At 51.5% G+C, this 27,193-nt stretch overlaps 1 protein-coding gene across 6 annotated transcripts in view; it reads right to left on the bottom strand.

The window, feature by feature from the left end:
- The window catches only part of BRDT (bromodomain testis associated), a 2,808,714-nt gene that overhangs the window by 135,953 nt on the left and 2,645,568 nt on the right, over window positions 1-27,193 (bottom strand). For all 6 annotated transcript variants that reach the window (XM_078646309.1, XM_078646312.1, XM_078646315.1 and 3 more), the window contains one exon: window positions 23,304-23,484. In XM_078646309.1, the coding sequence (XP_078502435.1) occupies window positions 23,304-23,484 (181 nt within the window). The remainder of the gene's footprint in view (window positions 1-23,303; window positions 23,485-27,193) is intronic.

The raw sequence follows: 27,193 nt of genomic DNA, 5'->3' as shown, positions 1-27,193 counted from the left end.
CATTGGACTGTCTCTATCTGTATAACTTTGGGCGGGAATTAGTTGTTTGCACCAGTTTGAGCATGCCAATCCATTATACTTTTGCCTTTCTTAATATTTTGAAGATGGCCGCGTCTTGTGTCGTGATCGCTTACATTATTGCGGTACAGTCCACTGACCAACCTACTGTCTTTACGCTTTAAGCAGCAACTGAGTGGTGTCACTCGAAATAATAGACAGTGCAATTTAATCAAATAAATTCAGATATAGGCATAAATTGCTATGTACTGACTTCCTTGGATTTCTGCTTTTCATCATGGAAGTCATGTGCTAAACTTGTAATGTTAAACGGAAGCCTTTGTGTATATATGATCTCCTTGATCTAGGCACATGGGATTTCATCCCTTAAATGCTTATCGTTTCAGAGTCTTTGAATACCACAAGTATTTTATGTCTACGGGATTAGAAACACTGCGATTACTTGAAGAATAGATTTTATGCCATACGTTGAAGGTATGGGATTTTTATTATTATAAAAAGAATATATGTATGGAGTCCTTATTATAGTTTTTTCTTTTCTTTGACATGATTTCTTTACACTGTATATTGATGCCATCAAATGTCTAGTTAAATGAGTTGGATTGTAGCAACCCATTTGAAGATACTGAATTGATCTGTCCTTGGTATTAAAATCTGATCATTTATATGTTTGATTGGTTATTATTCACAGGTGTATGATCATGTATAAATAAGTATATATGACATAAAAATCTGATTATTCAAAAGTGTGATTGGTAACTATCCATAGGTGTATCATCATGTACTGAGTGGTATATCTGATTTTGAAACGATATAATTTTGTAAATATGGTTGTTTTTGTATAGTTAATTTTTGTCAATGGGTGTAGGCTCTGTTTTAAATCAATGTATTTGTATATTCTCCTAATATCCCTGAAGAAGTCTCTCAGGAGACGAAACACGTTGGCTCTGATCAATGGAATTTTGAAGAGAAAATATGTTTGTGATAAATAAAGTGAACACTGCATCAAGAGAAATATACCCTGGATTTGGATGTTCTTTTCTTTGTGTGTTATCTTTTGTGGACTGTGATATGAAATGCCAACATTATTGTATAGAGTGCTGAAACCCTTTTTGTTTTGCAATTGGTCCTAAGTGTAGCAGCATCTGGTTAACAAGTGGCATGGTCCACCACCACTAGGATGTGACCGTGTCCAGATGCTGTGGGAGTAGTCCTAACCCCTTTCCTAGAGAATTTAAGGGCTTACTTGCGGGTCCTCAAATTCATTGTGGGATAGGACTCAAGCCTGAAACCAAATCACTCGTCGGCCGTATGGACACTTGGACTTCGCTGGACTTCGTCTGGAACCGAGACTGCATCACGGAATACTCCTGCTGCTCCTGGTCTTGCTGTTCTGCAAGTCTTCTTTTTTTTTTTTAAACTTTATTCATGAAGTACATTCATCACATTTGTATACAGTATTTACGTCAGATACACAGTACATCATGTTTTTCCTTTTTCTCCCCAACCCCGCAACTAAAGCGGAACGTCAGCCTCCAGATCTTAGCTCCAGACTTTTACATGCTGTAGGGAGTGGCACTGTTCTCAACAGGACATATAAATACCCACCCGGTCACTCCCCAACTATCCCTCCCCTCTCCCCCTCAACTGTGGTGCTTCATCTCTCCCAGCAGGTCCAACATTTACTCCCCAACGTTATCCAGACTCCCCCAGGATCATGGAGTTGAAATTTTACCAACCACCCCCCTGCTCCTCCCCTAGGCCCGGTACAGTCCTCAATCTACTCTTGGGGCCTTAGTGCCTTTAGGGGTCCTGGGTCAACGGCTGGTCCTCCCCTTCCAATGCTATAAGCATGACCTCCCAGTCCAGCGCCAACGGGGTTTCCGCCTCCCACCTTCTTCTTCCTTCCTAAGGGCCACTCCTATTTTGCCACATTTCACAACATCCGCTCGCCATGCCTCTATTCCAGGTGCTCTCGGGGACTTCCACAACATTGTGATTTTCCTAATGGCCAAAAGGAGGCCCAAGTCCACAAATCTCAGCTTAGGTTTTAAAGGCTTGGAGCGAGGTCGAGCACCTGCCAGGCAATATAGCGCACTCTCCCTCACTTGTATCTGGGTCACCTCCCGTAGTGTCTGGCATACGTCGGTCCAGTACCCACTGAGCCGTGGGCACAACCAAAGCATGTGGAGGAAGCCCGCCTCGTCCGCTCCGCATCGCGGGAACTGGTGGGAGGCAGTGGGGAACATCTGGGGATCCTTGCTGGGGTAAGGTATGCCCTGTGAAGTATCATGTCCTGTATGTATTTAAATCTCACATTTTGATAAACTCTCTTTGGGTGTTCCAGGGCCACCCGCCAGGTTGCGTCCGTGAGGTCTTCCCCCGTGTCCCGTGATCAGGATTCCCTCAGTGCGTCAAGGGAGAGTGCAGCATGAGCCCTAATCCCGGTGTACAGCCATCTCACCAAGTGTCCCCCGGCCCCCATGTAGTGCATCAGGTGTACCAGTTCATGTTGCCGTGGACGAATGCGCTGCGGTGCCCAGGTCGTCCGAATGTAGTGTGAGACAGTGGCATGTAGCATGTAGTGTCTGTCCGTGGTCCCTGTCACACGCACGAAGGTGGGGTGGTCTAACAATTGGTCATCCCCAAAAAAAACTGCCCACGTCTTCGATCCCATTAGCCGTCCAGGCACTGAGGGCACAGGTAGTCAGTCGACCCTGTGGTCTTGGCAGTCCCAACAGTGGAATGTTATCTGCGTATGGCTTGGCCGCGGACGTATAGGCCAGAGCCCTCCTCCAGCAGAGAAGAGCAGTACGGAGCAGTGGGTGGCACTCCCTTGGGATCCTACTCCGGGGCAGCAATAGGGCGTGAAGGCCACCCTGTGCAAGCCGGCCCGCCGTCCATCCAATTTCTTGGAGATTCTGCCCGGCCAGCCAATAAGACAGCCATTGGAGTTGACTGGCGTAAAAGTAGCCCTGGAAGTCCGGGGCTCCCAGTCCTCCCTGGGAGGTGCTGAGTTGTAGTTTCCGCAGGCTGACCCGTCGTCTACCCGTCCCCCAGATAAGGGTGACCAGTAGGGAATTGAGGGATTCGAAAGTACGTCTCGGGATGCAGATGGGCAAGTTCACAAAATAATAGAGCATCCGGGGCAGCATTACCATTTTTGCTATGGCGATGCGTCCCATGACAGACAACCGGAGCGATGTCCAAAAGCCAACGCTACCCCGGAGTCCAGTAATGGCCCTCGATATATTACCGTCCAGCTGGTCCTCCAACCTCCGGTAGACACAAATTCCCAGATATTTAAAACTGGTTTGGGCAACCGGGATCGTGTAAGTACCAAACTGCAGGAAGGGCGGGTTGTGCCCTTCCCGGAAATAAAATCCCACAGATTTGTCCGGGTTGATGGCCAGGCCAGACGCCGTATCAAATCGGCGGAAGGTGTCACTCAATCGTGTGTGGTCGGCCTCCAGGTCTCGGAGATAAAGTAACATGTCATCCGCATACACGGATAAGATTGCAAGTCTTCTTTGTCGTCATCTGTTTTGTTGCTTCTTCGAGGATCTTCAACAGACCCTGTAGGCTTCAAGGACAACTGAAGTAATCTCACTTAGAGTGATGGTGTCACTCCCCTCCATCTGCAGGGCACCGCAATGAAGCTGATCGGTCTGCTGCTCCTGACATCCCACAGACTTTGAGGAGCTCAGCAATATAAGTGGTGAATCTGAAACTCACTTGAGGCCTGACCTGTCCTCTCAGCAAGTGTGAGGCAAGTATCCCTTTTTGGAACCGCTGGGACCAAATGCCTGTGTACCCTGTTGACTCACCACTGCCAAGGCTGGTTGGCTCAGCACTCCAGAGGATATTTGGGCTACAAGAATCTCCAGCATCTCTTCCTGCCAAGATCAGCGTCCTCAGGGCATATTCTGCACCTTGAGCCTTCATATTTGGTGAGCTGCTCAAGGTCTTCTTGCGACTCTTGTGCCTTCGGCCTGTGGGTCCTTATGAGGGTCTTCTGTTTCAGTGAGAATTGCAAAAAACACAGTTGATGGACAGAATGTAGAACAATATCATACATTCACCCCAGTACAAGGATCTGGGCCTAAATCCATCGTTCCAAAGACATGGCTTGGTAGTTCGGACTGGACTGTTCCCATGAGGCACAGGGTCAGAGCTGATTTGCATATAGCCAGTGTCTAACCCAGGGTGGTGTGGAGTGCAAAAAAACGATGGATTTAGGCCCAGATCCTTGTACTGGGGTGAATGTATGACATTGTTCTACATTCTGTCAATCAACTGTGTTTTTTGCAATTTTCACCCCGAGTGGGCTGGGTATAATCAGACGTGAGTCCCAGGCTCTCCACACCACTGGAGTCAAGCTATCCAGGCTGAATGAAGGCTGATAGCCAGAAACCGGTCCTTGGATGCTTGATTCCGGTCTGGGAAAGACATGGCTTGGTAGCTCGGACTGGACTGTTCCCATGAGGCACAGGGTCAGAGCTGATTTGCATATAGCCAGTGTCTAACCCAGGGTGGTGTGGAGTGCAAAAAAATGATGGATTTAGGCCCAGATCCTTGTACTGGGGTGAATGTATGACATTGTTCTACATTCTGTCCATCAACTGTGTTTTTTGCAATTTTCACCCCGAGTGGGCTGGGTATGCTCAGACGTGAGTCCCAGGCTCTCCACACCACTGGAGTCAAGCTATCCAGGCTGAATGAAGGCTGATAGCCAGAAACCCGTCCTTGGATGCTTGATTCCGGTCTGGGAAAGACATGGCTTGGTAGTTCGGACTGGACTGTTCCCATGAGGCACAGGGTCAGAGCTGATTTGCATATAGCCAGTGTCTAACCCAGGGTGGTGTGGAGTGCAAAAAAACGATGGATTTAGGCCCAGATCCTTGTACTGGGGTGAATGTATGACATTGTTCTACATTCTGTCCATCAACTGTGTTTTTTGCAATTTTCACCCCGAGTGGGCTGGGTATGCTCATGAGTCCCAGGCTCTCCACACCACTGGAGTCAAGCTATCCAGGCTGAATGAAGGCTGATAGCCAGAAACCGGTCCTTGGATGCTTGATTCCGGTCTGGGAAAGACATGGCTTGGTAGTTCGGACTGGACTGTTCCCATGAGGCACAGGGTCAGAGCTGATTTGCATATAGCCAGTGTCTAACCCAGGGTGGTGTGGAGTGCAAAAAAATGATGGATTTAGGCCCAGATCCTTGTACTGGGGTGAATGTATGACATTGTTCTACATTCTGTCCATCAACTGTGTTTTTTGCAATTTTCACCCCGAGTGGGCTGGGTATGCTCAGACGTGAGTCCCAGGCTCTCCACACCACTGGAGTCAAGCTATCCAGGCTGAATGAAGGCTGATAGCCAGAAACCGGTCCTTGGATGCTTGATTCCGGTCTGGGAAAGACATGGCTTGGTAGTTCGGACTGGACTGTTCCCATGAGGCACAGGGTCAGAGCTGATTTGCATATAGCCAGTGTCTAACCCAGGGTGGTGTGGAGTGCAAAAAAACGATGGATTTAGGCCCAGATCCTTGTACTGGGGTGAATGTATGACATTGTTCTACATTCTGTCCATCAACTGTGTTTTTTGCAATTTTCACCCCGAGTGGGCTGGGTATGCTCAGACGTGAGTCCCAGGCTCTCCACACCACTGGAGTCAAGCTATCCAGGCTGAATGAAGGCTGATAGCCAGAAACCGGTCCTTGGATGCTTGATTCCGGTCTGGGAAAGACATGGCTTGGTAGTTCGGACTGGACTGTTCCCATGAGGCACAGGGTCAGAGCTGATTTGCATATAGCCAGTGTCTAACCCAGGGTGGTGTGGAGTGCAAAAAAACGATGGATTTAGGCCCAGATCCTTGTACTGGGGTGAATGTATGACATTGTTCTACATTCTGTCCATCAACTGTGTTTTTTGCAATTTTCACCCCGAGTGGGCTGGGTATGCTCAGACGTGAGTCCCAGGCTCTCCACACCACTGGAGTCAAGCTATCCAGGCTGAATGAAGGCTGATAGCCAGAAACCGGTCCTTGGATGCTTGATTCCGGTCTGGGAAAGACATGGCTTGGTAGTTCGGACTGGACTGTTCCCATGAGGCACAGGGTCAGAGCTGATTTGCATATAGCCAGTGTCTAACCCAGGGTGGTGTGGAGTGCAAAAAAACGATGGATTTAGGCCCAGATCCTTGTACTGGGGTGAATGTATGACATTGTTCTACATTCTGTCCATCAACTGTGTTTTTTGCAATTTTCACCCCGAGTGGGCTGGGTATGCTCAGACGTGAGTCCCAGGCTCTCCACACCACTGGAGTCAAGCTATCCAGGCTGAATGAAGGCTGATAGCCAGAAACCGGTCCTTGGATGCTTGATTCCGGTCTGGGAAAGACATGGCTTGGTAGTTCGGACTGGACTGTTCCCATGAGGCACAGGGTCAGAGCTGATTTGCATATAGCCAGTGTCTAACCCAGGGTGGTGTGGAGTGCAAAAAAACGATGGATTTAGGCCCAGATCCTTGTACTGGGGTGAATGTATGACATTGTTCTACATTCTGTCCATCAACTGTGTTTTTTGCAATTTTCACCCCGAGTGGGCTGGGTATGCTCAGACGTGAGTCCCAGGCTCTCCACACCACTGGAGTCAAGCTATCCAGGCTGAATGAAGGCTGATAGCCAGAAACCGGTCCTTGGATGCTTGATTCCGGTCTGGGAAAGACATGGCTTGGTAGTTCGGACTGGACTGTTCCCATGAGGCACAGGGTCAGAGCTGATTTGCATATAGCCAGTGTCTAACCCAGGGTGGTGTGGAGTGCAAAAAAACGATGGATTTAGGCCCAGATCCTTGTACTGGGGTGAATGTATGACATTGTTCTACATTCTGTCCATCAACTGTGTTTTTTGCAATTTTCACCCCGAGTGGGCTGGGTATGCTCAGACGTGAGTCCCAGGCTCTCCACACCACTGGAGTCAAGCTATCCAGGCTGAATGAAGGCTGATAGCCAGAAACCGGTCCTTGGATGCTTGATTCCGGTCTGGGAAAGACATGGCTTGGTAGTTCGGACTGGACTGTTCCCATGAGGCACAGGGTCAGAGCTGATTTGCATATAGCCAGTGTCTAACCCAGGGTGGTGTGGAGTGCAAAAAAACGATGGATTTAGGCCCAGATCCTTGTACTGGGGTGAATGTATGACATTGTTCTACATTCTGTCCATCAACTGTGTTTTTTGCAATTTTCACCCCGAGTGGGCTGGGTATGCTCAGACGTGAGTCCCAGGCTCTCCACACCACTGGAGTCAAGCTATCCAGGCTGAATGAAGGCTGATAGCCAGAAACCGGTCCTTGGATGCTTGATTCCGGTCTGGGAAAGACATGGCTTGGTAGTTCGGACTGGACTGTTCCCATGAGGCACAGGGTCAGAGCTGATTTGCATATAGCCAGTGTCTAACCCAGGGTGGTGTGGAGTGCAAAAAAACGATGGATTTAGGCCCAGATCCTTGTACTGGGGTGAATGTATGACATTGTTCTACATTCTGTCCATCAACTGTGTTTTTTGCAATTTTCACCCCGAGTGGGCTGGGTATGCTCAGACGTGAGTCCCAGGCTCTCCACACCACTGGAGTCAAGCTATCCAGGCTGAATGAAGGCTGATAGCCAGAAACCGGTCCTTGGATGCTTGATTCCGGTCTGGGAAAGACATGGCTTGGTAGTTCGGACTGGACTGTTCCCATGAGGCACAGGGTCAGAGCTGATTTGCATATAGCCAGTGTCTAACCCAGGGTGGTGTGGAGTGCAAAAAAACGATGGATTTAGGCCCAGATCCTTGTACTGGGGTGAATGTATGACATTGTTCTACATTCTGTCCATCAACTGTGTTTTTTGCAATTTTCGCCCCGAGTGGGCTGGGTATGCTCAGACGTGAGTCCCAGGCTCTCCACACCACTGGAGTCAAGCTATCCAGGCTGAATGAAGGCTGATAGCCAGAAACCGGTCCTTGGATGCTTGATTCCGGTCTGGGAAAGACATGGCTTGGTAGTTCGGACTGGACTGTTCCCATGAGGCACAGGGTCAGAGCTGATTTGCATATAGCCAGTGTCTAACCCAGGGTGGTGTGGAGTGCAAAAAAACGATGGATTTAGGCCCAGATCCTTGTACTGGGGTGAATGTATGACATTGTTCTACATTCTGTCCATCAACTGTGTTTTTTGCAATTTTCACCCCGAGTGGGCTGGGTATGCTCAGACGTGAGTCCCAGGCTCTCCACACCACTGGAGTCAAGCTATCCAGGCTGAATGAAGGCTGATAGCCAGAAACCGGTCCTTGGATGCTTGATTCCGGTCTGGGAAAGACATGGCTTGGTAGTTCGGACTGGACTGTTCCCATGAGGCACAGGGTCAGAGCTGATTTGCATATAGCCAGTGTCTAACCCAGGGTGGTGTGGAGTGCAAAAAAACGATGGATTTAGGCCCAGATCCTTGTACTGGGGTGAATGTATGACATTGTTCTACATTCTGTCCATCAACTGTGTTTTTTGCAATTTTCACCCCGAGTGGGCTGGGTATGCTCAGACGTGAGTCCCAGGCTCTCCACACCACTGGAGTCAAGCTATCCAGGCTGAATGAAGGCTGATAGCCAGAAACCGGTCCTTGGATGCTTGATTCCGGTCTGGGAAAGACATGGCTTGGTAGTTCGGACTGGACTGTTCCCATGAGGCACAGGGTCAGAGCTGATTTGCATATAGCCAGTGTCTAACCCAGGGTGGTGTGGAGTGCAAAAAAAACGATGGATTTAGGCCCAGATCCTTGTACTGGGGTGAATGTATGACATTGTTCTACATTCTGTCCATCAACTGTGTTTTTTGAAATTTTCACCCCGAGTGGGCTGGGTATGCTCAGACGTGAGTCCCAGGCTCTCCACACCACTGGAGTCAAGCTATCCAGGCTGAATGAAGGCTGATAGCCAGAAACCGGTCCTTGGATGCTTGATTCCGGTCTGGGAAAGACATGGCTTGGTAGTTCGGACTGGACTGTTCCCATGAGGCACAGGGTCAGAGCTGATTTGCATATAGCCAGTGTCTAACCCAGGGTGGTGTGGAGTGCAAAAAAACGATGGATTTAGGCCCAGATCCTTGTACTGGGGTGAATGTATGACATTGTTCTACATTCTGTCCATCAACTGTGTTTTTTGCAATTTTCACCCCGAGTGGGCTGGGTATGCTCAGACGTGAGTCCCAGGCTCTCCACACCACTGGAGTCAAGCTATCCAGGCTGAATGAAGGCTGATAGCCAGAAACCGGTCCTTGGATGCTTGATTCCGGTCTGGGAAAGACATGGCTTGGTAGTTCGGACTGGACTGTTCCCATGAGGCACAGGGTCAGAGCTGATTTGCATATAGCCAGTGTCTAACCCAGGGTGGTGTGGAGTGCAAAAAAAACGATGGATTTAGGCCCAGATCCTTGTACTGGGGTGAATGTATGACATTGTTCTACATTCTGTCCATCAACTGTGTTTTTTGAAATTTTCACCCCGAGTGGGCTGGGTATGCTCAGACGTGAGTCCCAGGCTCTCCACACCACTGGAGTCAAGCTATCCAGGCTGAATGAAGGCTGATAGCCAGAAACCGGTCCTTGGATGCTTGATTCCGGTCTGGGAAAGACATGGCTTGGTAGTTCGGACTGGACTGTTCCCATGAGGCACAGGGTCAGAGCTGATTTGCATATAGCCAGTGTCTAACCCAGGGTGGTGTGGAGTGCAAAAAAACGATGGATTTAGGCCCAGATCCTTGTACTGGGGTGAATGTATGACATTGTTCTACATTCTGTCCATCAACTGTGTTTTTTGCAATTTTCACCCCGAGTGGGCTGGGTATGCTCAGACGTGAGTCCCAGGCTCTCCACACCACTGGAGTCAAGCTATCCAGGCTGAATGAAGGCTGATAGCCAGAAACCGGTCCTTGGATGCTTGATTCCGGTCTGGGAAAGACATGGCTTGGTAGTTCGGACTGCACTGTTCCCATGAGGCACAGGGTCAGAGCTGATTTGCATATAGCCAGTGTCTAACCCAGGGTGGTGTGGAGTGCAAAAAAAACGATGGATTTAGGCCCAGATCCTTGTACTGGGGTGAATGTATGACATTGTTCTACATTCTGTCCATCAACTGTGTTTTTTGCAATTTTCACCCCGAGTGGGCTGGGTATGCTCAGACGTGAGTCCCAGGCTCTCCACACCACTGGAGTCAAGCTATCCAGGCTGAATGAAGGCTGATAGCCAGAAACCGGTCCTTGGATGCTTGATTCCGGTCTGGGAAAGACATGGCTTGGTAGTTCGGACTGGACTGTTCCCATGAGGCACAGGGTCAGAGCTGATTTGCATATAGCCAGTGGCTAACCCAGGGTGGTGTGGAGTGCAAAAAAAACGATGGATTTAGGCCCAGATCCTTGTACTGGGGTGAATGTATGACATTGTTCTACATTCTGTCCATCAACTGTGTTTTTTGCAATTTTCACCCCGAGTGGGCTGGGTATGCTCAGACGTGAGTCCCAGGCTCTCCACACCACTGGAGTCAAGCTATCCAGGCTGAATGAAGGCTGATAGCCAGAAACCGGTCCTTGGATGCTTGATTCCGGTCTGGGAAAGACATGGCTTGGTAGTTCGGACTGGACTGTTCCCATGAGGCACAGGGTCAGAGCTGATTTGCATATAGCCAGTGTCTAACCCAGGGTGGTGTGGAGTGCAAAAAAACGATGGATTTAGGCCCAGATCCTTGTACTGGGGTGAATGTATGACATTGTTCTACATTCTGTCCATCAACTGTGTTTTTTGCAATTTTCACCCCGAGTGGGCTGGGTATGCTCAGACGTGAGTCCCAGGCTCTCCACACCACTGGAGTCAAGCTATCCAGGCTGAATGAAGGCTGATAGCCAGAAACCGGTCCTTGGATGCTTGATTCCGGTCTGGGAAAGACATGGCTTGGTAGTTCGGACTGGACTGTTCCCATGAGGCACAGGGTCAGAGCTAATTTGCATATAGCCAGTGTCTAACCCAGGGTGGTGTGGAGTGCAAAAAAACGATGGATTTAGGCCCAGATCCTTGTACTGGGGTGAATGTATGACATTGTTCTACATTCTGTCCATCAACTGTGTTTTTTTTGCAATTTTCACCCCGAGTGGGCTGGGTATGCTCAGACGTGAGTCCCAGGCTCTCCACACCACTGGAGTCAAGCTATCCAGGCTGAATGAAGGCTGATAGCCAGAAACCGGTCCTTGGATGCTTGATTCCGGTCTGGGAAAGACATGGCTTGGTAGTTTGGACTGGACTGTTCCCATGAGGCACAGGGTCAGAGCTGATTTGCATATAGCCAGTGTCTAACCCAGGGTGGTGTGGAGTGCAAAAAAAACGATGGATTTAGGCCCAGATCCTTGTACTGGGGTGAATGTATGACATTGTTCTACATTCTGTCCATCAACTGTGTTTTTTGCAATTTTCCCCCCGAGTGGGCTGGGTATGCTCAGACGTGAGTCCCAGGCTCTCCACACCACTGGAGTCAAGCTATCCAGGCTGAATGAAGGCTGATAGCCAGAAACCGGTCCTTGGATGCTTGATTCCGGTCTGGGAAAGACATGGCTTGGTAGTTCGGACTGGACTGTTCCCATGAGGCACAGGGTCATAGCTGATTTGCATATAGCCAGTGTCTAACCCAGGGTGGTGTGGAGTGCAAAAAAACGATGGATTTAGGCCCAGATCCTTGTACTGGGGTGAATGTATGACATTGTTCTACATTCTGTCCATCAACTGTGTTTTTTTGCAATTTTCACCCAGAGTGGGCTGGGTATGCTCAGACGTGAGTCCCAGGCTCTCCACACCACTGGAGTCAAGCTATCCAGGCTGAATGAAGGCTGATAGCCAGAAACCGGTCCTTGGATGCTTGATTCCGGTCTGGGAAAGACATGGCTTGGTAGTTCGGACTGGACTGTTCCTATGAGGCACAGGGTCAGAGCTGATTTGCATATAGCCAGTGGCTAACCCAGGGTGGTGTGGAGTGCAAAAAAACCGATGGATTTAGGCCCAGATCCTTGTACTGGGGTGAATGTATGACATTGTTCTACATTCTGTCCATCAACTGTGTTTTTTGCAATTTTCACCCCGAGTGGGCTGGGTATGCTCAGACGTGAGTCCCAGGCTCTCCACACCACTGGAGTCAAGCTATCCAGGCTGAATGAAGGCTGATAGCCAGAAACCGGTCCTTGGATGCTTGATTCCGGTCTGGGAAAGACATGGCTTGGTAGTTCGGACTGGACTGTTCCTATGAGGCACAGGGTCAGAGCTGATTTGCATATAGCCAGTGTCTAACCCAGGGTGGTGTGGAGTGCAAAAAAACGATGGATTTAGGCCCAGATCCTTGTACTGGGGTGAATGTATGACATTGTTCTACATTCTGTCCATCAACTGTGTTTTTTGCAATTTTCACCCCGAGTGGGCTGGGTATGCTCAGACATGAGTCCCAGGCTCTCCACACCACTGGAGTCAAGCTATCCAGGCTGAATGAAGGCTGATAGCCAGAAACCGGTCCTTGGATGCTTGATTCCGGTCTGGGAAAGACATGGCTTGGTAGTTCGGACTGGACTGTTCCCATGAGGCACAGGGTCAGAGCTGATTTGCATATAGCCAGTGTCTAACCCAGGGTGGTGTGGAGTGCAAAAAAAAGATGGATTTAGGCCCAGATCCTTGTACTGGGGTGAATGTATGACATTGTTCTACATTCTGTCCATCAACTGTGTATTTTGCAATTTTCACCCCGAGTGGGCTGGGTATGCTCAGACGTGAGTCCCAGGCTCTCCACACCACTGGAGTCAAGCTATCCAGGCTGAATGAAGGCTGATAGCCAGAAACCGGTCCTTGGATGCTTGATTCCGGTCTGGGAAAGACATGGCTTGGTAGTTCGGACTGGACTGTTCCCATGAGGCACAGGGTCAGAGCTGATTTGCATATAGCCAGTGTCTAACTCAGGGTGGTGTGGAGTGCAAAAAAACGATGGATTTAGGCCCAGATCCTTGTACTGGGGTGAATGTATGACATTGTTCTACATTCTGTCCATCAACTGTGTTTTTTTGCAATTTTCACCCCGAGTGGGCTGGGTATGCTCAGACGTGAGTCCCAGGCTCTCCACACCACTGGAGTCAAGCTATCCAGGCTGAATGAAGGCTGATAGCCAGAAACCGGTCCTAGGATGCTTGATTCCGGTCTGGGAAAGACATGGCTTGGTAGTTCGGACTGGACTGTTCCCATGAGGCACAGGGTCAGAGCTGATTTGCATATAGCCAGTGTCTAACCCAGGGTTGTGTGGAGTGCAAAAAAACGATGGATTTAGGCCCAGATCCTTGTACTGGGGTGAATGTATGACATTGTTCTACATTCTGTCCATCAACTGTGTTTTTTGCAATTTTCACCCCGAGTGGGCTGGGTATGCTCAGACGTGAGTCCCAGGCTCTCCACACCACTGGAGTCAAGCTATCCAGGCTGAATGAAGGCTGATAGCCAGAAACCGGTCCTTGGATGCTTGATTCCGGTCTGGGAAAGACATGGCTTGGTAGTTCGGACTGGACTGTTCCCATGAGGCACAGGGTCAGAGCTGATTTGCATATAGCCAGTGTCTAACCCAGGGTGGTGTGGAGTGCAAAAAAACGATGGATTTAGGCCCAGATCCTTGTACTGGGGTGAATGTATGACATTGTTCTACATTCTGTCCATCAACTGTGTTTTTTGGCAATTTTCTGTTTCAGTGAGCTCACCTGCTCTCTTGGGGTCTGCTTTAACTCTCCTGCTTGTGTTGAGTCCCTTGGACCTTGCTGGTCCCATTGCTGCTGCTTCTTCGCTTTCCACACCTGTTGTAGCTGCCAAGGCTTGTTGGTGCTCCCGCTGGACACCGACCCCCTGATTCTCGACTTCAGAAGTGGGACAGCTCATGCACGGCTCCATGTCTTCCTCAGCATCACCTGGATCTCACAGCTGCAGCGACACGGTCATAGTCTCAAGCCTGAACCTTCCAACATCGGTAGGGATTGATCTTCCGTGCCTTCTAGTGACAGACTGTCCCCTCTGCTTGCAGGTTCTCCTCATCAAGAATCAACCATTGGATTCCACTTGACTCTTGCACAGTCTTTGCCAGCTGCATATTTTCTATAGTCCTCCATTGTGGTCTAAGGCGGTTTCGGACATCACTTCGCACCTACACACCCGGCTTCCCTGGTGTAGTTATCCTAGTTCCTGCGGTTTTACCGGTGGGGTGATTCTCCAACCTTCTGTCTTCCACAGGGTTTCTTCAGGGTACACCGGGAAGGGTCCTTCTTCAAACCTACAACCATGACTTTCCTGTTGACTTCTATTGAGTACGCAGTTGTGATTCCAATCTGCACACATCCTCCTTGGGGTTCCTGGGTACTTACCTTGGGTAGTTTCTTGTGTCCCTAGTCACAAGGCTTGAAGCCGGTCCACCAAGATGACATCCCTGTGCACCAGGATTCGTAACAAATCAAAAAGACGTTGACAAAAAGTCGCAAGAATAGAGTCAAAAAGTGACTAGAGGTACCGCTCTCTCAGGATCTGCGCTGGCTGGCGCGAAAAAAGAAAGAACCAACGTCAGCGCGCAGGAGCGGCTTCTAAGTAGATACCGCAACGTCATTCCGGCAACCACTACGCCAACAACGAACACGGAGTCTACAGACACCACGCACCGACACGCATGAGTACTGCTCAATTTTTTTTTTCTGGATCCAGTCTTAGAACTGGGGGTAATTCTAAGGTGAGGAGTACATAACTAATTGCCTCTTTCAGATAGACATTTTTATATATACACTGTGTGGTTCTTTTTCATTTAACCCACACTACATTATTAGATGTGGTAAAACGAGATGCTTTACAGTTCTTTTGGATAAGCCTGAAGGCTGCTCTCCACAGCTACCACTTTTAGAGCTTTTAATGGTGGTCTAAAACCTCTAAAACCACTGTAAGGGGGCGTGGACAAGATGGCGACCTGATCGGACGCAGGTCTCTGTGGCTCCCTGCTCCGATCCTCGCCTGAAGCACCAAACACGACTAAATCCTCCCCGATCACCGCATTATTGGTCCCCACCTGTCCGCTGCAGTGGACTGCGCCGCCGGAGCTGCGGCCGGCCCTCATTGAGCAAACCGAAGCCCGGCAGTGGTGACACCCGCAATCGTAGCCCCTGTAATGGCGGCCGCCCCGGAGTGATCGCCGCCCCACGCCGACCGGAGGCTGCCGCTTGAAGGGAGAGAAGTTTGTGCCGCTCCCTGTGGGACACGAGGTGGGTCTCGGGGGCCCGCGGCTCCTGGACGGGAAGACGTTGAAGCCCGACTGCTCCTGCTGCTGCTGCGACCCGGCTGGCGAGGTGGGGGAGAGCCGGCCGGCGGTCACGAAACTCAAGGTCCCGGCTTCCGGGCCTTCCGGGACCTCGGCCCTGCGAACTCTTGTGGTGGGCGCCGCGAGATAAGCGGGTGCCGTACTAGGTGACCCGGCGCATTAAGAGCTGTGGAGCATATGGCGGAGTACCAGTGCAGCGAGTGACGGCCCGGTCTGCTGCTGCACCATTGAGAGCTGTGGAGCATATGGCGGAGTACTGGTGCAGCGAGTGACGGCCCAGACTGCTGCTGAACCAGGCTGAGTGGCGGTGCATGACCGGTGGAGCTGCGCTTGGTGCTGGGCGGCAGGACGACGAGAGGAGCTGCTGGGCGGGAAACAGCGGCTGTGGCCGGGAGCCAGAGGTGAGGAGCCGTCGAGTGGGGTGTGTGGTGGAGACTCGGGGGGCGCGCTCGAGCCCCCGGCGTGAGGCCTGGCGGACTGAAGCACAGACAGGCGCGGGGCACGCTTGGACCGCCAGAGTAAGGCCTGGCGGAACGGAGCGCAGACTGGCGCGGAGGGGGAGGCATGGAGGCCTAGCGACTCACCTAAGAGCCCTGTTCGCGGAGACTCTGGCCTGATCCCGGCCTCTGCTGACGGCCTGTGCTGACTGCGCAGACGGAGGAGCAGCCACCACCCCCACAGCTACCGCAGGAGCACGAGGTCCACGCGCCGGGGCCTCCACAGGGCCCCGATCTGCCGGCCTGAGCGCGGACTCCGCCGGCTGCGGCTGCCTGGATACCCCGAGAAGTAAGCAGACACGGGAGCCTTGCCCGCTACCGGCGACCGAGGAAACGACATATCCAAGGCCCTACTTGCGCGCCGGAGCGCCCACCTTCGGCACTGCCGGGCCCCGATACGCTAGGGGCCTACCCTTGGCCATCAGAAACAGAGATTGGTGCACGCGGCCGCTGGCTGTTATCGACGCATCTCCGCGCCCCCCTCTGTGGCGACCATCGCCCCCCCACTCAGCCAGTCGCGGGCCTACGCCGCCGGGGCCCGTTACCGTCACGGGGGTGAGAGGTGCTCCAAGAGGAAGGAGACTCAATAGAACGGAAAGCGCCCCAGACATGTCCTCCTCCAACCGCAGAGCTGGCCGCACCATCACGGACATGCTGGTGAAGGGGGCGGCCAAGAGTGAGAAAAGCTCAGACAAGCCGGCACCGATACCTCAATCCGGGGGCGGGGACCGAGCCGACGGAGAAGCACCGGCCACGAAGTCTTTTATGGAGGCGCTGTTCACCTCCCTCAAGGAGGACATTCAGACCCTCAAGCAAGAGATGGCTGGAGGATATAAGGCGCTATGTCGCGATATGGACGAGATTGGAGAGAGGGTGGCGGAGGTAGAGAACGCAGACATGGCCAGAAGCGCGGAAGTGCACACCCTTCAACAAGAAATACTCAGACTCCAGGAGCAACAGATGGATCTCCAAGCACACTCCGAAGTTCTGGAGAATCGCTCACGGCGCAATAACATCCGCGTCCGGAATGTGCCCCCTAAGGCAGAGGGGGGGGATGTGGCAGCTTTTCTTCAGGGGCTGTTCCGAGACGTCTTGAGGGAGCCTGAGGACTTTAAGATCAGGATTGACAGGGCGCACAGAGTGGGCCTCCCACGCCGTGCACATACCCCCCCCCCAGACATTCTTGCCTTCCTCCCTGACTTTCCCCTCAAGGAGCGCATCTTGAAAATGGCTCGGCAGAAACAACCCCTCGTCTACCAGGGTCACAAGGTGGAGCTCTTTCAAGACCTGTCTGCAATCACCTTGCAGAAGCGACGGGCGTTCAAGATGGTTACTGCCTTCCTACGAGAGAAAGGGGTCCCATACTCCTGGGGGCATCCATTCCGCATCATCTTTCGGTGGAATGGAACCCTGCACCAGCTCAGATCCTTAAAGGACACCTGCGACCTGCTGGGCATCCCCCCGGAGGAGGAGGGCTCTGGAGACGAAACGGGCGCCTCCCCCTCTCGTTCGGCGCCCCTGCCGGGCGCTAGAGATGGCTGGCAGACAGTGAGACATAGGCGTCCTAGGAAGAAAGTCACCAGACCAGACCCGGAGACGGTGGCGCTGGAGCACGCGGCCGCCATCCAAGAAGTGACAAAAGACACAGCCAGTGCGCCGTGAGACATAGCTACGGGGACCACTGAAATGCACTGCCGCCAAGCGGCGAGAGGGTCGGGGCGGGGAGCCGATGGGTCGCCGCAGCCACTATTCCCCCGTCAACGTTACACTCTGCCACGGATCACGCCGGACTTCTGGCTGAACCTGGGACAATGTTCTCCAATGGGACACACACAGTTGGGGCAAGGGGGGGGGGGGGAATAAGGGGAGGGGCAGCGGGAGTTGGGGTGTTGTTGCTATTGAGGGTGGGGTTGGGGTGAGGGGGGGTTCTCCTTGTCCACATCCGTTGGAGTTTCTCCTGGGGTTCCTTAGGCTACCACGCGCAGAACGCGGAGCAGCTCCGCATCAGTCCTTTGCAGGCCTAGCGCCGCACACAGCTAGCTCAGCTAACCGCTCAGAATGACACACCCACTGACAGTGCTTTCGCTTAACGTGCGAGGGCTCAATAACCCCGTTAAGCGCAAAGCGGTCCTATCTCTCCTAGAACACTCGAAAGCGGACATCTGCCTCCTGCAGGAAACCCATCTGATGCCCAAGGACCAACACAGACTCAAGTCCCGCGCCTTTCCCTGGCAGTTCTTCTCGTCTGCTCACAAGAAGGTAGCCGGGGTAGCGATATTAGTGGCCAAATCCTTTGAGGGGAGGGTCCTGCAAAAGGAAGCTGAGATTAGAGGTAGGCTGTTAGTCCATCGCTTCCAGGTTGCCAGTCAGACCTTGTTAGTGGGTACCGTTTATGCATCCAACGAGGGACAGGAGCAATTTCTGCACACAGCTCTGGAGGCAGCCACAGCTACCACGCACCCACACTTACTCCTCGGGGGGGATCTTAACCTGGTGTTTCACAACGCGGCGGACCGCTCTGGTCAGCAGTCCGGTCAGGTGGGGCCGCTGTCAGCGGCGGGGCACACTCGCATCTCGGAACTGGATCTTGTTGATCTTTGGAGACACACACACCCACAGGCAACAGCATACACTTATTACTCCGCGGCCCACAAAACATATGTGCGACTTGACCACTTTTTATGCTCCTCCCAGCTGGCGTAAGGGCACGGGACATGGAGATCCTCCCGGCCTCTCTATCCGATCACTCACCGCTAGTGGCATCCTTCCTGGTCTCAGCAGCGCCCAGCCCTCAGCGACATTGGCGGCTGCGAGATGGCCTCCTACAGGCTCCATCCACGCTGGAGCGGATTAAGACGGTGCTTGCTCAATTCCTCGCCCACAACGCTAATGAGGACACCTCTAAGGCTACACAATGGGCGGCTCTTAAGGCGGTCCTCCGCGGTGAACTTATCTCTCTAGCTACGGCTAACAATAGGGAACGTGCGCAGAAGCGGGCCGAACTCACTCAGCGAGTGGCGGAACTGGAGCAGATGCACCAGCGCACGGGGGCGGCATGGGCGTGGCGTCAGCTATGCACGGAACGGAAAATGCTGGCGGCCCTAGACCAGGATGTGGCAGAATATGCTGCCATGCGCCTCCGGTACGCGTACTACACCGGAGGGGATCGCTGTGGGAAATTACTGGCGAGCAGACTGCGGGAGCAGCGCCAGAGGCAACATGTCCGTTCCCTCCAGCCTAGCCACGGCGCCCCCATCACGGACGATGCGGCCATCGCGGCAGCCTTTGGCGACTACTACTCTGATCTCTATGCAGCGGACCGCCTTGACATGCAAGATGGCCAGGATTACCTGAGAGGTGCAACTCTCCCATCCCTAACTGAGGCGCAGACAACGTTCCTCGATCGGCCCATTGGCCTGGAGGAGGTCATATCGGGGATTTCTCGCCTCAAACTAGGGAAATCCCCGGGCCCGGATGGATACACAGCGGCCTTCTATAAGACCCTTTGCCCACAAGTGGCCCCGCTGCTGGGAGATCTCTTCAACACCTTCGATCAGCCGGGTGCCATCCCCCCGGACCTGCTAGAGGCAGCCATCTCGGTAATTCCCAAGCCCGGACGGGACCCCACCATATGTGGCTCGTACCGGCCGATCTCCCTGTTGAATATTGACCTGAAGCTCTACACCGGCATCCTTGCGAGTCGCCTAGCACCGTATATACAGCAACTGGTGGAACCCGACCAGGCAGGCTTCATCCCACAGCGGCAAACTAGCGACAACACCAGGCGAATCCTCCACCTCATAGAGGCGGGGTCGCGGACGAGACCGGACTGCATGCTCCTCACGATAGATGCCGAGAAGGCATTCGATAGGGTGCATTGGCCCTATCTGGAACTAGTGCTCCAACGATTTGGGGTGGGAGAAACCCTTCGCAACCGTATCTTTAACTGTTACCGCCAACCAACCGCGGCAGTCCGGGATAACGGCCACACCTCCCCACGGTTTGCAATTGGCAGGGGAACTAGACAGGGGTGCCCACTCTCTCCCCTCCTGTTTGCGCTCTATATGGAGCCATTGGCGCAATGAGTGAGGCAACACGATCTAATTACGGGCATCCAGTTTGGCGGGGACACGCACACGATCAGTTTGTACGCGGACGACGTCTTACTATCCCTGACCAACCCGATGCAATCCCTCCGAGCGCCCTTTGTTGAGCTTCACACCTTTGCACTGGCCTCGGGCTTTAAGATTAACGTGGCGAAGTTAGAAGCCCTGAATATATGGCTTTCGCCGGAGGTACTAGAGGACGTCAAGGCTGAGTTCGACCTACAGTGGTCGGCATCTACCATCCCATACTTAGGAGTCCTGTTGGCCCCGACAGTGCAGGCCACCGTGGAAGCCAACTATGTTAGACTCAGTTCCCGACTCCGTGACCATCTCAGAAGGTGGAAACACCTCACTCTGTCCTGGCTGGGGCGTATTGCGGCCGTCAAGATGACCCTGCTGCCCCAGATTCTTTACGTATTCCAGACCCTCCCTCTCCGCCCACCGGCGGGATGGCTCCAGAAGGCGCAAGCGGACCTGGCGCGCTTTATCTGGAACGGCCGCCGCCCGCGGTTTAAACATACGATCGCCACACTTCCCCCCGAACATGGCGGTGTGGGCGTGCCCGACCTCACCCTATACTTTCAGGCGACTCAGCTACGCACTTTGGTGGAGTGGCACCAACTGGAGTCTGGCAAACACTGGCTCTTTCAGGACCAGGCAGTGGCTGGTCGTCCTCTCCAAGGCGTCCCATTCTTGCCGCGCTGCCACAGACCTCACAATCTCTACGCCTCATGGATCACCAGCACGGTCCTGGACATTTGGGACAAGGTAGCGGTCAAGCGGGAGCTTACTTCCTTCCCCTCGCCCATGACGCCAATCTTCGACAACCCTGACTTCTCGCCCGGCCTTGATCCTCGGGCCTATGCGACATGGAGATTGACGCCATGCAGGAACGTGGGACATATGTTCCACCTTAAGGGCATTCTTCCTTTCCAGAAAGTGAAGGAGGACTATGGCGTGCCAGAAGCGGACCGCTTGCCCTACCTGCAAGTCTGTCATTGGGTTCTCCAACCGTCGATCCGACCAGGTGCGCAACGCCTCCTCACCCCATACGAGAAGTGGCTATTGACGCGCACATCTGACAAAAAACTGATCTCGGACCTGTACCAGCACTTACTCCTCACCAACATACACACATACAACGCCGGGAGGATCAGATGGGAGAAGGATCTGGGGAGACAACTCACACGCAAAGAGTGGGAGGGGGTTTACTACAGGGCTAGGCATTCTGCATATCATACAGGGCTCACAGAAACCATGACCAAAGTTGCTACCTACTGGTACTATACTCCCGATCGACTCCATCGATGGGACCCCAAGGTTAGCGATCGCTGCTGGAGAGGGTGCGGGGAGCGTGGAACACCTGCTTTGGAGCTGCGACCACCTTCAGCCTTATTGGACCTCGATCCTAGATTTAATAGACTCCCACCTAGATACTCAGTTGCCCAGGTTCCCTGTGTATGTTTTACTGGGCCTCCCCAACGCCTTGATGTACCCCTTAAAATCTCGGAGAGGGAGGCTAATTGCGATTGCACTAGGGGCGGCTGTACAGAATGTGGTGGCGCATTGGCGAGCCGTCCAACCTCCATTGCAGTTGGGCTGGTTACATAGGCTGTGGGCGGTCCTGGGAATGGAGAAGTTGTCCTTGGCCAAGGTAGGGAAGGGGGCGGAATTTGCAGCACTATGGCGACCGTTTCTGACCATGTTGACAGGAGAATTCCGAGAATTGAGCTGCCCACGCTACCTGCGATTGCTGCGCCTCGCAGACACCCCGCTTCCGGAACCCCAGGCGCGGGCCCGCAAGCGCAAACCACCCGAGAGTTCTGCACCTGATGGCGCCCATTAAAGAGGCGATCCCCCATGGTCTCTGTTTTGACTCAGTGGACAAGGAGAGGGGTGGGAGAAGGGTGGGGGGCGGGGGTTTGTTTTTCCTTTCCTCTGTTTTCTCTGTTTATTCAGGTTTCCTTATCAGTACCGACTGCACCTGCATTTTAGCCCTTATGACGCGGCCGGCCCAGGTGGGTTGTAGGCGGCTTGCTGTGTTAACTCTTGCAGTAGGAGCCTCTATTAGCCGTGTGTGCGCTCGTATACTATTCTTGACCGACATGTGCTCAGGCAGGTGCAGGCGGCTGTATGAGATGCTCAGTTTTCTCTTGCTGCTCAATAAAAAAGATTTAATACTAAAACCACTGTAAGGGTTGCCTGGATTAGTGCAAGGTGCTTCACTTAAATAAGTGTGCACCATATATTAAGCCAGCCTCCTACACACTAACTGTATGTTCTCCTTTTAAAATGTTGAAGGATATGAACTTTATGCTAAAGACAATTTGCATTGGATGTCATCTCAGAAATTTAGAGATTGGCCCCCCAAACAGAATTAAATACTATGATCAGAAAAAATGAACTGTCCCATGTCAAGTTAAATGCTGGGGATTTTTAAAGGTTAAAATTATAAGAATAATGACTAAAGGTAGCAACAAATATACTGATCCCTTAAAGGTTTTAGTACTATACACAAACTCAGCCAAGATGAGTGATGGGAGGGTGTGGGATTTCAGTATCTTGTGTAGATTGGGGAATCAGGTAATTTGTGATGATGATGGAAGGAGGACCAATTGCTCAAGTTATGAAGGTCTTTATGATTTTGGGATTCTTGAACATACAAACCAAGAGCAACGCAATCCTACTCCTCCTGGAGGTGAAGAACAAAATCCTGCCGGAAGTGAAGTTGTAATTACCAATGGTAGGTAGGGAGACAGGTGTGAGGGTTGTGATGTGAGTGCAAAGAGGCCGCTCTGTTTTGTGTACCATTAAGTTGGATGATTGCGTTTTTTGTTCAATGTAAATGTAAGAATAGTTTGTGGTAACTATTTTTGTGTTTATTTCCTTAGATATGCTTTCCTACTTTTTGCAGTACATGTCTGAGTAAAATTGTTAAAAAAATTAATTGCAATCTTTCAATTATAAGTTTTTTTATTGTTATATTTTAAGCAGGAAGATACATTGTGCAGCTCTTGAGCAATCAATGGAACGTAATGACGGTTGGAGAGGTCTAGCATGTGAGCGCCTGTCATATTCCATGGGCGACAGTTGAAGGGAGCTAAAGAGAGGTGTTGACGAGTAGAGAAGCAAGGGCTGTTGGTAATGAAGGATCTTACCTGGCAGCAAATCTGCATGACCCTTCCTACAACTGCATTGAAGAAAAATGCTGCAAAAGCCCATGTATGTATATTATTAACATTAAGGTATTATTTTGTTTAAAGGTCCACAGAGCTGAAATATAAAAACTGATTACTTACTGCCTCTCTTCTCCGTCGTTCTTGCTCTCTTTTCCTGGCCAGGCTACGGTCGGTTTCAACACACTGATGAATAGGTTGCTGAACATCTTGACAGCCTTCTTTATTAGTTTTAGGATTTGTTTGAAGTTCTCCCTCCGTCACTTGTGCTGTTGTTGGCTTCGAGGTTGTTTCATCCTGCACCCTATAGTTAACACACAGATTCTGCTAGTCTTTATTTGTAACACTAACAGTAAAAATAGTGAAATTAATTACAAGCATGTGCAATTCCAACTAGAGATATGCACTTTGTATACAACATGATCGAAAAGTTCATTCACACCATTTAACCACCTCATCAAGGCACTTTACTAATTTTACAAATTGAAGAAAGCTGTTGCTGAAGCACTGTCCGGTTAAACTAAAACAGTGATGACCACAGTCCCAACAGTTAAACTAGGGACCTATGAAGCTAATGTATACTGACAGAGTCATAGCCCTACCTTGTTGAATTTTAGTAACCAGGCAGGGCTGAAACCAGCCACAGACCCTTGTTTTGTTTGCAACAATTCTTTAATGGGGAAGTTTATGGGGACAGGCAGAGCCTGTAGCAATAAGCAACAGCCCACACAGGACACACATAGGGGCAGAAGAACAGACTACAGCCCGGTACCAGTGTGTAGGGGCCTGCCCCACCAAGACATAGTGGGCCATAGTTGCTTGACATCCAGCGGCATAGGCTGGAGGAGTAGCTTCAAACCCGAAGAGGGAGGGTGCAGGGTTGGAGACACATGGGTCTAGAGGAGAAGGGGAAACGGGAAATTCATGTGGGCACCCGTAAAGGGGGGGGGGAGAACATTCGGGAGGTCCAACGAACAAGGGTGATATCCCCAGGCACTGGGGAAGCAGAGCAAGTTACAGCCAAGTTGTGTGCGTCGCAATGTGGATAGGGCCGCCAACCACCTCAGGACCGGTCTGGGCCAACAACAAGAAAAGGACCCAGATAGCCTCTAAGGCATCCAGGTTATCATTGAGTTTGTATGTCAAAAATTCAAGAGTAGCAATGCGATGAAGTTCTATATACCATTTCCCAACGGTGCTGCCAGTGCTGAATGATGCAAAGCTGTTCCACTGCAAGTGTAGTAGCAACCCACCTGTGTTCATGGGAGGGGAGGCCCGGGAGATCATGAGGTATCATCTTAGGATCAACCCCCTCCGCCTGGGACGATTCATGGTGGCCACCGGCTCTGGGAACCGCACCCATACCAACGGGTCACGCACGTAACCTGGGCTTCATCCTGGACTCCTCCCTCTCGATGACCAGACAAGTCAACGCCGTATCATCATCATGCTTCAACATCCTACGCATGCTCAAAAAAAATCTTCCGTTGGATCCCCACCGAAACTAGAAAGACGGTCACCCATGCACTGGTCACAAGCCGACTGGACTACGGAAACACCCTTTACGCCGGAACCACAGCCAAACTACAGAAAAAACTCCAACGCATCCAAAACGCCTCAGCCAGACTCATCCTAGACGTCCCCTGCCAAGCTCACATTTCCGGTCACCTGAAAGACCTCCACTGGCTCCCCGTCAAAAAGAGAATAACGTTCCGTCTCCTTACCCACGCACACAAAGCCCTCTACAACCTAGGACCTGAATACCTCAACACACGCCTGTCCTTTTACACCCCCACCCGTCCAATCAAACCCTCGCCGCAATTCCACGCATCCAAAGATCCACCATGGGGGGAAGATCCTTCTCCTACTTAGCGGCCAAGACCTGGAATTCTCTCCCCCCCCACCTCCGCCTTACACAGAATCACCTCTCCTTCAGAAAACAACTAAAAACTTGGATATTCGATAAGTAAAGTACCCCCCCCCCCCCCCCCTCCCGCAAGCGCCTTGAGACCCTCTGGGTGAGTAGTGCGCTATACAAATTTTAAACTTGAAACTAAACTTGAAAGCTAGGTGAGATGAGGAGGGAACTGTAAAGGGACAGTAATGGCAGAGCTGAGACCATGTTTTACACCCAGTAGGCTACAAGAGACGCTCACGTCCGGAGGATATAAAACAGATCACAACAACGACAGGCGTTGCATCTCCAGCAGCCATCATGAGGAAGCAAGATGGCCTGCTTGAGTTTTCACGGGGACCTGTACCAATCATGCAGTCCAGAATGCGGCTGCCAGATTGTTATTCCATCTTTTTAAGAAAACCACCACCTAAAATCCTTTCCGCGACCTTCACTGGCTCTTGTGTGAGAAGCTATCCCACTTCAAAGCTTTGAGATATATGCATATGGCTCTGTTGAATGCAGGCCTGCTGTTTCTCGGATCCCTGGAGACACCTTACCACCCCAGCTGCTCCCATTGTTCTAGCTACTGCAAACTTCCCACAGTTCCCAGAGTTAGGAGAACTAGACAGGGTGGCTGTAATGAGGAATATTCTGTTGTCATCCAATTACTTGAAATTTGTTCTCACTTCGTCAGTCAATATTCCGCAACAGCAATGGTCTCAAAACTTCCTGGGTCCATCCCACCCTCGTCGCCAATTGCAATGAGGAGGTCAACCATTAGTTTTAGATCCAGTTTATTGAAGATAAAAGGAATACAGGTGAGCGCCAGGGAGCAGCTATTAAACAGCCTTCCTTCTTTGCAACCGCTCCTCCCTTCTTAAGATGCACTCTCTACATTCTAACCTACATCACGGCATTCCTACCTCGAGGCATACATCTTAAAGAAACATGACAAAGATACAACATAACAGTGGTCAGTCTTTTTTTATATTTGGGTTCTAAATTATGACATCCTGCAAGTTTTTGGTGTTTTTAAGAAACTTTTAAAGACCTGGCTTTTCTAACTCTTTTTGCCTAGAGGTGCAAAATCCTGGTAGGGTAGGTATGCACTTTACAAAGTTATAGTAATGATAATAATAATAATAACAACAATAATAATAATGCAGCACTTTGAAGCGCAGAAATGTAAGCTGGGATTCCCGGAGGACCTGGTCATGCCCTGCCAGGAGGAAAGCCCACGCCTTCGGGGGAAAAGCCTTGCCAAGCGCTGGCCGACACGACAGTGCTCAAAGGACCAGAATGTAGGGCTTTGATGAGCACTCTGAAAAGTCCTGAGACCAGACCCTGGTAGCGGCCAATAGAGTGGAGGTATGCAGGACAAGTGAGGTGGGGAGTGCTGGCAGTGCTGGCCGAAGCGGTGCTCCCAGGCAATGTGTTATCAGACAGAATCACCAGTGGTCCACAAAACAAAAGCCAAATTCTGCATAAAGAATCAGGAAAGTCTTAAGTACAGCACCATTTGATCCACCCAGAGCAGGCCCACACACGCCAGGACTCCAAGAGAGAGTGGTGCATCCTAATGCGCTGGACAGGATTGTGCCACAACGGGATCTTCACAAGCAATATCGGCAGCATGCCCAGCAAGTGGTGTGCATCTCACCAGGCTGCCACCGTTGATGCCAAGACTGGATTAGAATACCCTGCGCCGAGTTAGGGGAACATGTAGGGCAGCAGGAGGGGGACGGAATATCAAACAAGTGATGCTCCAGCAGTGATGAGAGAGGGGCGCCCTGAGGCAGGCTGAAAAGCGCTACCACCTGGGAAAGCTAGATAATGAGACTTCATACACGGCAATCGCAGTCCACCCCCCTCAGTGCCCACCCAAAAATGCGTCACCCAGAGCCTAGGTTTACGGCCCCTCCAAATGTAAGCACGGAGGCCTGCAACAATGGATGCACGTCATTTCCACAGAATGCTTACAGGCAACATCCAGAACAGATAATTGAAGCAGGGGGAATGGAGGGGGTCATCATAACGGTCTGCACATTACCACAGAGGAAGAGATTTAGGAGGGACCACTTCTGGAAATCCTGCTACAAGCGGTCCAGCAGTGGGA

The sequence above is a fragment of the Lissotriton helveticus genome, chromosome 1_1, assembly GCF_964261635.1.
Source record: "Lissotriton helveticus chromosome 1_1, aLisHel1.1, whole genome shotgun sequence".
Lineage (NCBI taxonomy): Eukaryota > Metazoa > Chordata > Amphibia > Caudata > Salamandridae > Lissotriton > Lissotriton helveticus.
The sequence above is the reverse complement of the archived record's forward strand: the minus strand, read 5'-3'. Positions and strand labels throughout refer to the sequence as shown.